The sequence below is a fragment of the Falco punctatus genome (genome assembly GCF_963210335.1).
Source record: "Falco punctatus genome assembly, chromosome: 19".
In the NCBI taxonomy this organism is placed as follows: domain Eukaryota; kingdom Metazoa; phylum Chordata; class Aves; order Falconiformes; family Falconidae; genus Falco; species Falco punctatus.
This window is the reverse complement of record NC_137599.1, coordinates 4,285,793-4,299,151: the sequence shown is the minus strand read 5'-3', so window position 1 is coordinate 4,299,151 and position 13,359 is coordinate 4,285,793. Positions and strand designations below refer to the sequence as shown.

General features: G+C 56.3%; 1 protein-coding gene across 5 annotated transcripts; it reads left to right on the top strand.

The window, feature by feature from the left end:
• Window positions 1–21: 21 nt before the first annotated feature.
• On the top strand, window positions 22–13,291 carry LOC308055489 (vasoactive intestinal polypeptide receptor 1-like). 5 transcript variants are annotated; one of them, XM_080369465.1, is made up of 13 exons: window positions 22–837; window positions 2,958–3,081; window positions 6,052–6,159; window positions 7,101–7,210; window positions 7,484–7,581; window positions 8,084–8,216; window positions 8,849–9,002; window positions 9,669–9,729; window positions 10,014–10,080; window positions 10,165–10,256; window positions 10,496–10,625; window positions 10,950–10,991; window positions 11,198–13,291. In XM_080369465.1, exons 1-13 carry the CDS (start codon window positions 766–768, stop codon window positions 11,288–11,290), a joined length of 1,284 nt encoding a protein of 427 aa, XP_080225591.1. In that variant the 5' UTR covers window positions 22–765; the 3' UTR covers window positions 11,291–13,291. The 5 variants fall into 5 exon arrangements, with proteins under 5 accessions (XP_080225591.1, XP_080225588.1, XP_080225590.1 ...); XM_080369462.1 differs by having other exon boundaries at window positions 10,950–13,291; XM_080369464.1 differs by having other exon boundaries at window positions 10,014–10,256.
• Window positions 13,292–13,359: the final 68 nt, after the last annotated feature.

Here is a 13,359-nt window from a genome sequence, read left to right as displayed (position 1 = left end):
GCATGCACACACATGTCAGGGCATGTGTTTGTAAATGTGTGGATGCACAATCCCAGCATCGCAACATCTCCTTTGAGCTCTCTACCTTCCTCTAGTTCCCAGATGCCACCTGGAGCTGACCAGGGAGCAGCATGACCCTTGGCGTGCCCCCTGCACCCCATCCCGGCGGCATCCCCATCTCCCACAGCCTTTAGCCAGCAGTTTCCCAGCTCAGCAGCATCCAAGGAGCAGGCGAGAGGGCTCCGGGCCCCCCTGGGCATCCCCCTGGGCCCAGCCGAGGGGTCCCAGATCCTGCCCAGAGCAGGTTTAGGGGGTTGCTGGGGGCTGGGGGTGGCCAGACTGGGCAGTGCCAGGTGGGGGGGTCGTCCCCCTCCCGTGCTGCTCCTCACATCCAGCCCCCAGCTTGGGGAAGGGGGGGCGGGGGGTGGAGCCTGCTATATTACCAGATCCAGGGGCTGAGACATTCAGTCTCGCACAGAGCCGGAGCCCATTGGCACCGGGCGGGGACAGCGAGGCGGGGGGAGGGGGTCACGGCCGGGCAGGACCACCAGAACGGGACTGAGCTGCAGGAAAGGGTCCGGGAGGAGGACGGGGCTGGGAAGGGGTCAAGGGGAGGTGGGTGCTGGGTCGCCCCTTTGGAGCCGGGGTCCTGGTGCGGCCCCCCCCCCCACCGCAGGGCCATGCAGGGGGAGCTGGGGTGTCCCTGGCCCCTCGGGGACTGACCCGACCACCCGTGGACAGGGCAGCACGGGGCTGGCTCCAGCTATGGGGGGCACATGGCAGCCCCCCGGCACCGGCATGCTGCCGGTCCTGCTGCTCGCACTCCCGATGCTCCGGGTAAGTGTCCCCGGGGACGGGGGCGGGGGCGGGGGGACAGGGTGGGCAGCGGGGGCGGTGGTTCCCTGCCTGCGACAGCCACTGCAGGGTCCGGCCAGCCCCGGGGACGGGCTGGGCAGGGCTCGTGGCACTTCCCCATCCCTGTCCCCATCCCTCGTGCTGTCCGAGCAGGTGGGCGATGCCAGGACCCCCTGCACTCCCCAGGGCTGGGACCACCGCTCGGGCAGCCAGGGCAGGCAAAGCCCCCGCGGGGTCAGCTCTGGGGGATGCTCCAGGCCATTCCGGGGGGGAGGGGGGATCCCGGCTCTGCCCTGCCTCGGGGACTGTCCCCTCTGTCCTCACGCTGGTCCTGGCTCCGGCTTTGCTGACATCATCCCACACACCTCGAAGGTGCCCAGGCCCCAGAGACCTGGGGGAGCACCCAGAGGTTGCGGTGGCTGGGGGGTGCAGGGGGCAAGGACCACACGTGGGGTGCTCCCCATCCCAGGCGGAGCCATGGGGGTGGCTGGCTCCGAGCCCCCACTGGAATGGGGGGACACGGCGCGGTGTGCTGCTGGAGTGTGTGCAGCGAGCCTGGCAGCCACGTTGGCAAAGCATCCTCAGCTGGTCACACTGTCACACCGCCTCAGTGGTCCCTCGCGGGCGGCTCCGGTGGGAGGGGGCTCCGGTGGGAGTGGGCTCTGGCTTGGCGGTCTTCTGGATGCCTTCAGGATTTCTCCCAGCACTGTTTCACTCTGCAAGTTCTTTAGCAAACATGGAAGGTTTGGGTAACGGAGAGGAAAAGAAAATGAAAAGAAAGGGAATGGGGGAAAGGAATGGGAAAAGGAAAGGGAAAAGAAGGGGAAAAAGGAAATCTGAAAGGAAAAAGGGGGAAGGGGAATGACAGGAAGGAAAGAATAGAAAAAGAAAGAAAGAAAAAGAAAGAAAGAAAAAGAAAGAAAGAAAAAGAAAGAAAGAAAGAAAGAAAGAAAGAAAGAAAGAAAAAGAAAGAAAGAAAAAGAAAGAAAGAAAGAAAAAGAAAGAAAGAAAGAAGGAAAGAAGGAAAGAAAGAAGGAAAGAAGGAAAGAAAGAAAGAAAGAAAGAAAGAAAGAAAGAAAGAAGGAGGGAAAGGGGAATGAGCAGGGAAAGCAGGCAGGGCTGGAAGAGCAGGAAAGGAGCTGGAGGGCAGGAAAGGACAAGACTCAGCCAAGTGATGCTTTAATGACCCACACTTCCCTCCAGTCCTTGGGTCCTTTTGCCCACCCTCATCCCTTTATTTCTCCAGCTTTGATATCTCTGTTCGCACACCTAAACCCATCACCAACCCAATCCCATGTCTTGGCCCAAAAACCCTGCCCTTGACATGTCCTGTATCTGGATGCTGCAGCCCCCACCGCATCCCCCCATGGGCATGGGCATGGGCATCCCTGCTCTCAGTTCAGCCTCAATCTCCCAGTTCTCCAGTTGGAAGCCAAGGGGGCAAACCCCCAAAGTGGGGATTCCCAGGCAGCCCCATCCCAGGGCACTGAGCCTCCACATCCCTTGCATTTTTGGGAGCTGTGGGGTCAGGGCGTACTCCTTGGTATCTCAGCACTTCTGCTAGCGAACCCAAAAACCTTCAGGAGGTCAGCGTCCCCGTTTCGTAGCATCTCCCCAAAGAGCTGGGCGAATTGACAGCTGTTGCCAGTGCCTCCACTTAAAATACACCAGACTGAATGTGAGCAAAATCCAGCCATCAAGGGAAGGATTAGACATGCCCAAATAGGTGTTTTTTTAAAAATCTCTAATTACTTGGTTTCCTTGTTCAGGCTTTGAAAGTGCTCGCCTCTGCCTTGCTGATGGGGTCAGCCCCTCGGTCTTTAAGCTCAGCTCCTCTGCTTGGCACTTGCATCTTGGAGGAGCTGTGCCCTTAAGCATGACATGCTTTCAGAGGGAATTAGAAATAATTGAAGTGGTTCTTTATGGTGTTTACAAGGCAAACAGTAGAAAGCTAAGGAAATGTCAGGGTCCAGCACAGGGTTACATAGATACGGTCTCCTGTGGCTGACTGCTGCAGAAATAGTGAATATTGGCTGGTACCCTGCCTGCTCGGGTCTTTCAATGCTCGGCATCCTACTGTCTGCCCTTTCCCCACTCCCAAGGTGCAGGCAACACACCCCGACTGCTCCATCGTCCTCTATTTCCAAGAGCAAGAAGCTGAATGTCTGGAGATTATCAGGAGCGAAAGCCAAACACCAGCCCCGTCTGGACCCCCCAGGCAGCAGGGTGAGTGTGAGCTGCCTGCCCTGCATGGAGTTAATCTCCCTCAGGAGCGGGGGGTGGGGGTGGGGTGGGGTGGGGTGGGGTGGGGGGGTGGATTTGCTAAGGGTGTCTTTGGGGGATGAACCATGGTAGGGGGGTTGCAGAGTGCACATGGATTCAGAAAAGCAGGTACTTTCAGGAATATGGAGAGCAGAGCCAAGGCAAAGGCTAAGGAGCATCCCTGGGAAGCCCTGAAAAATGCTGCTGCAGGGAGAGACGGGGGCTGAGGTTGCAGCCAGGGGCTATGGGTGGGCTGAGGGATGCAAACAACTGCAGGGGCTGAGTCCCCCCGGATTTATGGCACCGGGCAATGATGGTGTGGTCCGTGTCCCCTGCCCCACTCCTGTCCTCCCTGCACTGATGCTCTGGGGCCAGGCAGGGCTGTGGGCATGGGTGATGCAGAGCCCTGGCCATCAGCACAAGTGTATTTACTTGGTACTTTTCACCACTTTGTGCCTCCTTGCTTTCCTAATTCAGTTAGTTTTAATGCTAAACATGTTCTGAGCAACTTAATTTTTACATATCCAGGACTTTTAAACCAATTAACTAATAGAAAAATAGTTTTAAAGTGCTGCTTTTGTCCATTTTTTTTGTAATTGCATTTCAATTTCCATCCAAAAGCAGCTTGGCTCAAATTCTGGGTAAAAATTATCACCTAGTGAATAAGAAATGCGTCATTCAATGGGTTTCATCTAATACAAATGTAAAAATTAAGCATCTCAATAAATGCATGTTAAGGTGCATAATTGCTTAAGTAACTGTGCAGAGATATAACGTATCATCCAGCTCAGCAGAGAAAAGCCGAGTTGATTGGAAAAGGTCCATTTTGCAGCCTAGATCATGCCAGCCAGGGGGGAGGAATCTCGCTGTAGGAAAACAACCAAGAAGAATGAATGCAGAATTAAAATCAGCATTTAATCTCAGGTTTCCTGCCTGACTGCTGCCTCCACTGCCCACCTGAACTGAATTTATCCCTTCCCCCTTACTCGCTTGTGCCAGCGTGGGGAGCATCCCGTGGAGAGCGTGACAGCTTGGGGGGAAGGCTCAGATGCCCTGGATGGTGGCAATATAGCATAAAGGAACGGGACAGGGACCTCAGGCTTCAGCATCCCACTGGGGAACCTGCCGTGGGGCCCCAAAACTGGTTAGAGATCACAGCTGCGGTGCGTTCACTTCAGTCTGCTCCTGTGCTCACAACATTTACTGCTCTGAAATAGGTGGGAAGAAATAACCTGCTGGTGAAGCTGGAATGATCACTTTTGGAGGAGTCCGGATACCAGTTAGGGCAGCAAGAAATAAGGAGGCAGCCCTGGCAGGTCTCTGTATGATCAACCAGTAGAAACGCTGAGCAGCTTCCCATCAAACAGCATTTTGAGGGACAGAATGCTCTTTTTTGGCCACATCAAGGAGAACATCCTGAGGATAATGTCGATCCCAGGGATGTTTCATCCCTCTACTGGGAAAATGGGAATAAAGCAGGTCACTTTGGGTCTATCCCAACCAAACACCTCGGGCTACCAGACTACACCAGCTGGGAGCCCAGGGACAGGGGACAGCGTGGAGAAGTGGCAGCCCCTGGGGACCAACAGTGTGGGGACACTGAAGGCACAGCTTCTGCCTGCGAGGTGGGCAGTGAGGCACACTGCCAGTTCCCTTGATCGTGGTTTTTTCCCCCTGTCCACCCCAGAAGTTGCCTCCATCACCTCTTCTCCATGGGAGAGTTATTCGAGTTTTGCACAGCTCTAAGAAATGTGAGGTTTTTCAAGGGAAGCAGAGTGGGAAAGGGGACTTAAACCTTTTCTCCCCATCCAAGTGGAGGGGTGACTTTATTCCCTGGGAATGCACTGCAGAGCTGCGTGAATCCCAGCTCAACCCCTGTGGCATGGGCTGCTCCTCTGGCTCCTGGTCCGGTGGTCCTGCAGCTCTCACCGTGCTGGAAGAGCTTGTCCATACAGCAAGAGATGCATTTATACAGCAGGACTGCTCTGCCATTCAGCCACAGCCAGGTGTTTTTCTCAGACCCCAAAAAATGAAGCAACTGGCTCTCAGTGATGTTCCCAGGTGCCGTGCTCGGTTCAGCTATCCTCCAGAGCAAAAATCAAGACATACCCTGAGGTGGCAATGACAGTCCTGCAAATCCCTCCAAACCTGGCCAGTTACATAGAGACCACTTTACTGAAAATCAGAGAAAACCAATTAGATTTGTCTGCGTCCACATTCTCCAGCTGGGAATAGATGTGGCTCGAGGTTAATAATGTATATCTGCAAGGTTAATAACGTACGTGTGCAAGGAGGAGAGCTGTCCTGTAAGTGTGATGTATATGTCTCATCTTGGTGTAGTGCAGCACTGATTCTCCAAGGCCCCACGTCTGCTTGGCCGTGCTCATTTCCAAGGCAATTAGAGAGTCATTTAAAGATGGACTTAGTGCTAGAAAAAAGCAAAAGATGTTTAAGCTAACTGCTTTCCAGCAAGTCTTGCAGTGCTTTCTCCCATCCTCCTTTAGGCTGGAGAGACGCCTAGAGCTCAGCCACCATGGCTGCTGGGTGCAGACACCCAGCACAAACCTGCACTATTTTAGATGCCACCAGGAAAGTCCCAGCCCTTCCAGCACCCTCTTCCCCCATGGTGTCCCCGCAGGAGCTCTGGGTCTGATGTAGCCCCAGGAAATACCAAGTCCCATCTTGCCGAGGGCTAAAAGGAGATCTGGGCACTGGGGGAGGTTGTTCCCAGAACTGGAGCCAGGATGCTCCTAATTCCTGAGGGGGTACAGCGTGGCCCTGTAGATCGGGTGACGGCTGGGCTGGCTGCTCTCTGCTCTCCCGTTACATTCGCGCAGCCGTGCCTGCTGTGGGCTGTGTCTGGGGATGGGGGGCTGTGTGTGTCCCCCTGGCACGTCCCTTCCCGGCGGCACTAACCGTCCCGTCCCTCCCCAGGCTGCCTGACCGAGTGGGATGGAGTGAGCTGCTGGTCAGCTGTGCCCGTGGGCCAGTCCCGAGCTGTCGCCTGCCCTGACATCCTCCACATCTTCAAGAAGTCCAAAGGTGCAGTGTTCCCAATCCAGCCCAGACCACGGATCCCCTGGGTCTGAGGGCTAAGCTGCACCCACCCCTGCCTGCCCGGGATCCTCGTGCCACCCCATCCCTTCCCCTCTGGTCCCACAGCTCCTGCCCCATCCAAAAGCTTGGCATATATTGCAATCCAAGCAGGTGACGGACAAAAGCAGAGATGTAGAGTGTTGCCACACCAGGAAAGTCCCCAAACCCTTTCATCACCCAGTACCAAGCATCCCCTGTGGGTACTGCACGTGGGGACCTCATCCTCCAACTGGGTGACACCAGGACAGTCCCCCAGCTGGTCAGTGCCTTCCTTTCCCTACCCACACACCAGCCTAATGCTCCTGACCTGCTCAGTAGTGCTCCAAGCCATGCAGATAAAAAATGCAGCATAAAATCATGATTATTTCAAGACCAGGTACTCCCCTGGGGCTGCACCGCTGCTGGGGGAGCTGCTGCCTCCATCCATCTTGGAGGCAGCGGAGTGTGAAGGAGAGCACCCAACCAGCCCCCGTGGCATCTGAGCACATCCCCAGCTGGGCATAATTGAAAAGGCGATGGAGGGTTGGTAAATGTTTTGCTTTAGGACAGAAACAACTCAGGAGAGGCTTGATGAAGCCCTCACAGGATGTAAAAGCCCCTTTTTAGCCTTAGTTGCCTCCCACGGTGAGGATTCATGGTTACATCCTGCCCTAAGGTGCCCTGGCACCTCCAGGCACAGCACCGGAGGGCAGAGATGTCACCTGGATGGGAGGGATGGGGCAGCCAGGCCATTCAGGTACCATGCTGCTGTCACAGCCGGGATGCTGGTTCTGGGATTGAGGCTCCATCCCGGAGAACAGGGTACCATCCCCAGACTGGACACCTTGGGGGTGCTGATGCAGAGGTGATGCCCGTGGCTCTCGCGAGGTCCCTTATTGTTGCTGCAGCGCTGATCTGGAGGAACTGCACTGAGTCAGGATGGAGCTTCCCCAGCCCTCCCTACCACAATGCCTGTGAGCTGGAGGCCATCGGCAGCGATAACAACACGGAGGCCAAGGCAAGTGGGTCCCCGGAGCCATGGGCACCTCCCTAGAATCACCCTACCCCACGCTGATCCACGCCACTGGGCAATGAAACATGAAGATGCTCTTGGGGACATCTTGTTGCCCTTATTCTTTATGCTGGGCTACCTGGAGGGATCCAAGCTTGTCTGGGAACAAGCCCAGCCTGGAAAAGAGCTGGGGCCATCACCCTGCCACCTCCCTGCCCATCACCGACCAGCACCTCCCAGCCCATGCTGCCTTCACTCCACTGGTGTTTTCCTTTCCAGAAAAGCTATTTTGTCACCATGAAAGTTCTTTACACCTGCGGCTACTCCACGTCCCTGGCAGCCCTCTTCTTGGCCATTGGCATCTTCCTCTGCTTCAGGTAGGGCTCAGTGCTGGCTGCTCCGTGGGCTGCAGCTGGAGGAAGGCAGGGAAATGATCAGCAGAGGATGGTTGCTCTCAGGCTTCCTCCCCTCGGAGCAGCCAGGCTCTGTCCCTGCCAACACGGATAACCAGGGAGGTATGAGACGAACTGCATCGTTGTCCTTCCCTGCTGACACACAGACCTGAGACCCTCAGGTTGCCCTTTCAAGCTTTGTTTTCGCAGACCTCACTGTGCTGCAGAATGATACTCTCCGCAGGTGGTTGGAGGATGTTCCCCAGCACACCTTGTCCCTGGGCAGCCACCTCGAGCACAGCACAGCCCTGTCCTTCATGATTTCAGAGCAGGAAAACCTTCTCCAGGGCTTTGGGCTTGACCACCGCCAACATATGGTCCCTTGGGCTGGGGTCTAGCCAGGGAAGCGGCTCCTAAAGGAGAAACTTCTCTGCCTGACTGCTCTCTCTGCTCCTGCCGGGGCACAGCGCATCTCTTCCTCCCATAGGAAGCTGCATTGCACCAGGAACTCTATCCACATCCACTTCTTCACCTCCTTCATACTGCGCGGGGCCGCCGTGTTCATCAAGGACGCCGTCCTCTTCTCAGACGAGTCCATCGACCACTGCACGATGTCAACAGTAAGTCATGGAGTCCCAGCCTGGGCATGGTGCAGGAGAGGGCACCACATGCTGATCGGGGGGATGGGCTAGGTGGATTTGCCGTGGATTTAGCACGGCGAAGAGGAGAGAGAGAGGGAGGCTGAACCTGGGGAGGAAAGGCTGGCTTGGGTGGACTTCAGGAGGTTCACAAGAACATTTCTGCATGGGCACTGTCTGCAGAGGACGTGTGCTGCCCTCAGAGCTCTCCCTGCTCTCAGACAGTCTCCCAGCAGGGCTAAACCTCTGCACAACCCAGCAGCACCACATACATGCAAACAGAGCTCACACTGCTGGATGCGCAGATTTGGGGGTGTCAATAGACTCAGAAACCTCTGCGTGCAGCCCAGATATGACACTATGGGCACCACAGACACGGGTTTCTAAAGAACTTACAATAACAGCTGGTGGTCGTCCACCCATGTCGTGCAAGCCCAGCAAAAAATGCTGCAGGTGACATGTGGGACCAGTGCAGCACACCTGGGGCTGCAATGAAAGGCCATCACAGGTCTCCTCGAATGGATGGATGGGGAAGGTGACCATCCCCCGTGCCCCCAAGACAGGGTCTGATGCCAGCCAGCACTCCTGAGCCTTCCCCTTCCTTTTCCTCCCAGGTGAACTGCAAAGTAGCCATCGCCTTCTTCCAGTACTCGGTCTTGGCCAACTTCTACTGGCTGCTGGTGGAAGGCATGTACCTGCAGACCCTGCTGCTGCTCACCTTCACCTCTGACAGGAGGTACATCTTGTGGTACATCCTCATCGGCTGGGGTGAGTGCGGGCCCCAGCACGTGATTCCCTCCAGCAAGGTTCCATTGACACAGACCAGGGGTAGGCACCGCTTTGGGGGATCACCCGCTCCGACATCCACAGGCACAATGGTCCCCGTGGCTGCTCTCAGCCTGACCCCCACCCCAGCATCTCTCTGCATGGCCTTGTGCTCGGTGGGGCACCCATCAGCTCCTGCCAGCCCCTGGCACTGGTTGGCAGCATGATCCTTGCCCTCATGGCATGTGTGCTAAGTCCCTCAAAGGAGAAAATTCTTGCCACCGCTGACCAAAGAGCCTTTGCAGCAGCGTCTGCTGCCAATCCATCCTGAATGTGGTCAGGATGGGACAGAGACAGATCTTTCCTTCTTCCCACACCCATCCAGGGCTGGAAATGTCCATCCCAGGTGCCCAGGTTAGGTGTAAGAGCACACAGCTGGGCAGGAGGGTGACCAGGAGATGACACACAAGCAGACACGTCACCATCAGTCAGCACCATCTCCTTTTAAACCCCGGAGAAGGGGGAAAGACTGTCACCTTCCTGCCACCTCCAGGGCCCCAGACCTGACCTAGACACGTGTTTTGGGGGGCAAGAGATGGAGGGGAGGTGCAGGGGCTCCCCTGAGCCCTAGGGTGACTTTGCATCCCTGCCTGGGTCCTGTCCTTGCAGGTGTCCCCATGCTGACAGTCTGCGTGTGGGTGGTCACCAGGCTGCAGTACGACAACCACGGGTAAGAGCAGCCACCTCTCTTCTTTCTCCAGGCCAGCTTGGCCATGTGTCCCCCATGCAAGTCCCAGGGGATGAACCTGTTTCATAGGAGATTCAGGAGGGGAGAACTGGGGCAGCACTTTATTTTAATGCTATTTCTGTTTTCTGGTGGGGCCCATGCTACAGTGGGGCCCCGTTGCAAGAGGTGCTGTGCAACTGGGGCAGGGGGCTGGGGAGGGTGGCAGGTCAAGGCCTGGGCTAAAAGGGTGCAAGTGGGTGGCAGGAGCCATTTCTCCTCTCCCGTAGGTGCTGGGATGACTACACCAGTCTGTACTGGTGGGTGATCAAGGCTCCTATCCTCCTGGCCATATTTGTGAGTATGTCCCCTGAGCACCCCAGGGCTGGGGGACACAACCAGGGGTCTGTGCAGAGCCTGACACCTGCCTTCCCATGGCAGGTGAACTTCCTCATCTTCCTCAACGTCACCAGGATGTTAGCACAGAAGATCCGGTCCCCAGACATTAGCAAAAACTACAAGCAGCAGTACATGTAAGAGCTAACTCGGGCAAGGGGAGCTCTCCTCACTCGGGTTTCTGGAGGGACCCAGGGCAGCAGGGACCCCTCCCTGGAGCTGCACTGAGAAGGACCATCCTTGGAGCCTCCAAGACCTGCCTTTCATGGAAAACTTGTTTTGGGTTAAGACCAAGCTCTTGGGAAAATCTCATCTCAAGGGGCAGCAGGACCATCGCTTGCACCCAGACCCCCACTCATGACACCACTCTCTGCAGGAGGCTGACGAAGTCCACGCTGCTCCTCATCCCTCTCTTCGGGGTACACTACGTGGTGTTCGCACTCTTCCCTGAGCACATCGGTGTGGATGCCCGGCTGTACTTCGAGCTGGTCCTCGGCTCCTACCAGGTGCAAACTGGGGGAGATGTGTGGGCAGAGTCCTCACGTACCCATTGCATCCCACCCCAAGATCACACCAGGAGCCCCTGGGATGTGCTGCTGGGGCTTTGCACTCTGTAGGGAGGGGACTGTGTCCCAGACACCCCCCTCAACCACTAGGGACAAAGCACAAGGGTTGTAGTCCAGTGAACAACTTGCAAACTTGCACTGCTGCCCTACTGCCCATGGGATGGGGCGAGAAGTGTGGGAGGATGCTAAATGCAGGCAGCAGATGAGCACAGAGGGGTCCAGCCTCTTTCTTTGGGTGAAACTTGCTCTTTCTGTCCTTTTCAGGGGTTCCTAGTGGCTCTGCTCTACTGCTTCCTGAACGGGGAGGTGAGTCGTGTCCCCCCCAACACCAGTCCCCCGGGCGCCACAGCCACACAAGGGCACACAGCTACCCCCAAGGGTGCATGCACACAACCACACAGGGGCATGCAGACATGCATGGGGGTCCCCATCCCCTTGCACCCCAAATCACTTGCCGAGGGGTGCTGGCAGGTGTCCCTGGGTGCCAGCACCAGTCCGCGGTGTTGGTTCAGGTCCAGGCTGAGATCAAGAGGAACTGGGGCAAGTGGCAATCATCCATGGAGAGCAACGTCTTCAACCTGGCCACCCAAGACTTCACAGCATGATGAGGACAGCGTTTGGGGGGAAATACCTCCTCGAGGATGGTGGTGGTGGTGCAACTCCATGGCTACGGTCCCAGAAACACAATAAAAAGGATTTTGTAGGTTCTGGGTCTGGCATCCTCAGAGGGTGGTGCAGACGGCTGTTGGGAAAGGCTCTGCCTGTCCAGCTGTTGGTGGCTCTTGTGGCTCCCTGTGATGGTGTTTTACCTGCCCAAAGCTCTCCTTGCAGTTTGGTCCGTGTTTTAGGCAAAGGGAAGAGCGCTTCTCTGCCTTTTCTGGGTTGGAAATGCAAATATCATTTCACAAAAGACACGGGACATTTTTCATTTGGCACTGCAATGAAAATGCAAGCAGCCTCAGCGCTGAAGGGATTTACTGCTGGCTATTTTCCCCTTCTTCATTGATTTACAAAATTGTCCCCCTTATGGAAAGATGCCTAAACACAGCCCCCAGGAGCCATTCCGGGTGTGGGAGAGGCAAACACAGAGACAGACAAAACCCCACAGCTTTCTACAGGAGTCCCCTGATGGTCTCATGACTCAGTTCCCCCCACAGCTTCTAAAATGTTTCCCTTTCTCCCGTGCTTGTTGCTTCAGCCACACTTGGCACTGGGGAAGGTGTCCCACCATCCTTGCCATGCCAGCAGTCCCAGGGGCTGCACACCAGAGGGACAGGACAGTTTACAAGCAACAGGACTCCCCTGTCTTCACTGGGGGCTCGTTTGACTGGGACTAACAAGATTTTTGCCAATAAAATCTTGCTCTGAAATCCAGCATTGCTTTGTCAGAGGTTTGGTTTGCTCTACAAACCCAGATAACTTGGTACCAGGCTTGCTAGAGGGTAGAAACCCTGCCAATAACTGGAGTGCCTGGAAATACCTCCCGGGGGGGAGAAAAATCTGCTTTTTCTCTGCCTGGTGAAGCAGCCAGGCTCTGGGCATGGCCATGGAGAGGAGATGGAGGAGGAAGGTGAGGAAGAGTGCAAGATAAGTGCCTTAGGGGCTCTCCCAGAGGTGCTGGGATGCCATGTCCCCTTTGGGTTGGAGTTGCTGTCACTACACTGCAGCCTGGCCCTGTTCACCCCCACGAGCATCCTTCACCCTCCCTGGACTGAGCTCCTGCCTTGGCAGATGCTGTCACCAGGAGCGAGAGGCCTCAGATGCCCTTTCCCCAAACCTCCCGGCCCCACCATGTTCCCAAGACCCGAGCCACCCGACCTCACAGAGCTCCTCACTCTTCCTGGATTGTAATTTCTCCATGTAGCCACGTGTCCTTCCTTAAATAAAACCCACTCGTTGGCCCCTTTCCAGGCTGCAGGATCTCCAGAGATCCTGTCTGGTCTCACAAAGGGACTCTGAGAGAGAAACAGAGCCCCAGACCTGATTTGAGGTGAGACAGAAGATGTTCTGTTAAACAACCCCCCCCGGGCCAGCACCACCCTGCACACTGCCGGCCAGGAAACCTCCAGAGGAGCATGGCAGCTGTCAAATAAATGCCTGCCTGCAGCCATGGAGAGACCACAGGTGAATAAACATCCCTCTCCATCATTAGCGAGGAAGATGCTGTTTCAGCAGGCACGTGAGGCAGGCAGCAGCAGCAGATTGCACCAAGGCTGGGGATGCTCGGTGGGACTGTCACGGTTGCCATAAAGCTTTGAAAAGCGCTGGGTTTGGCATGTATTTTCAGCAGTCGATGGGCCTTTTTGGGTGCTAAACCTGCACCCTGAATGACCTGCTGGGCTCTGAGCCGTGGCATCCGTGCTGCATGGCAGAGGCTGCAACGGCAGGAGCTTGCTGCAGGTGCAGCAGGGCTGACGTGCCCCTGCGGCGGGGACTGTGCATCACCTCCAGTCTGCAGAAAAGGTTTTTAAAAGCATTTGCTACATCTCTAGCACGGATCATGACCTACAGCTGCATATTTGGGGCAGCTGAGCCTAGGCTGGGCCAGGTCTCCCCTGACTCCCCTCCAGCCATTCCCATCACCCACCCTGCCCGGAGGGTCCCTTCTCCTGCCCTGGGGCAGAGGGGTGTCTGGGGTGGGGGGGGGGGGTGTTTTGCCTGGGGCCGGTGGGTG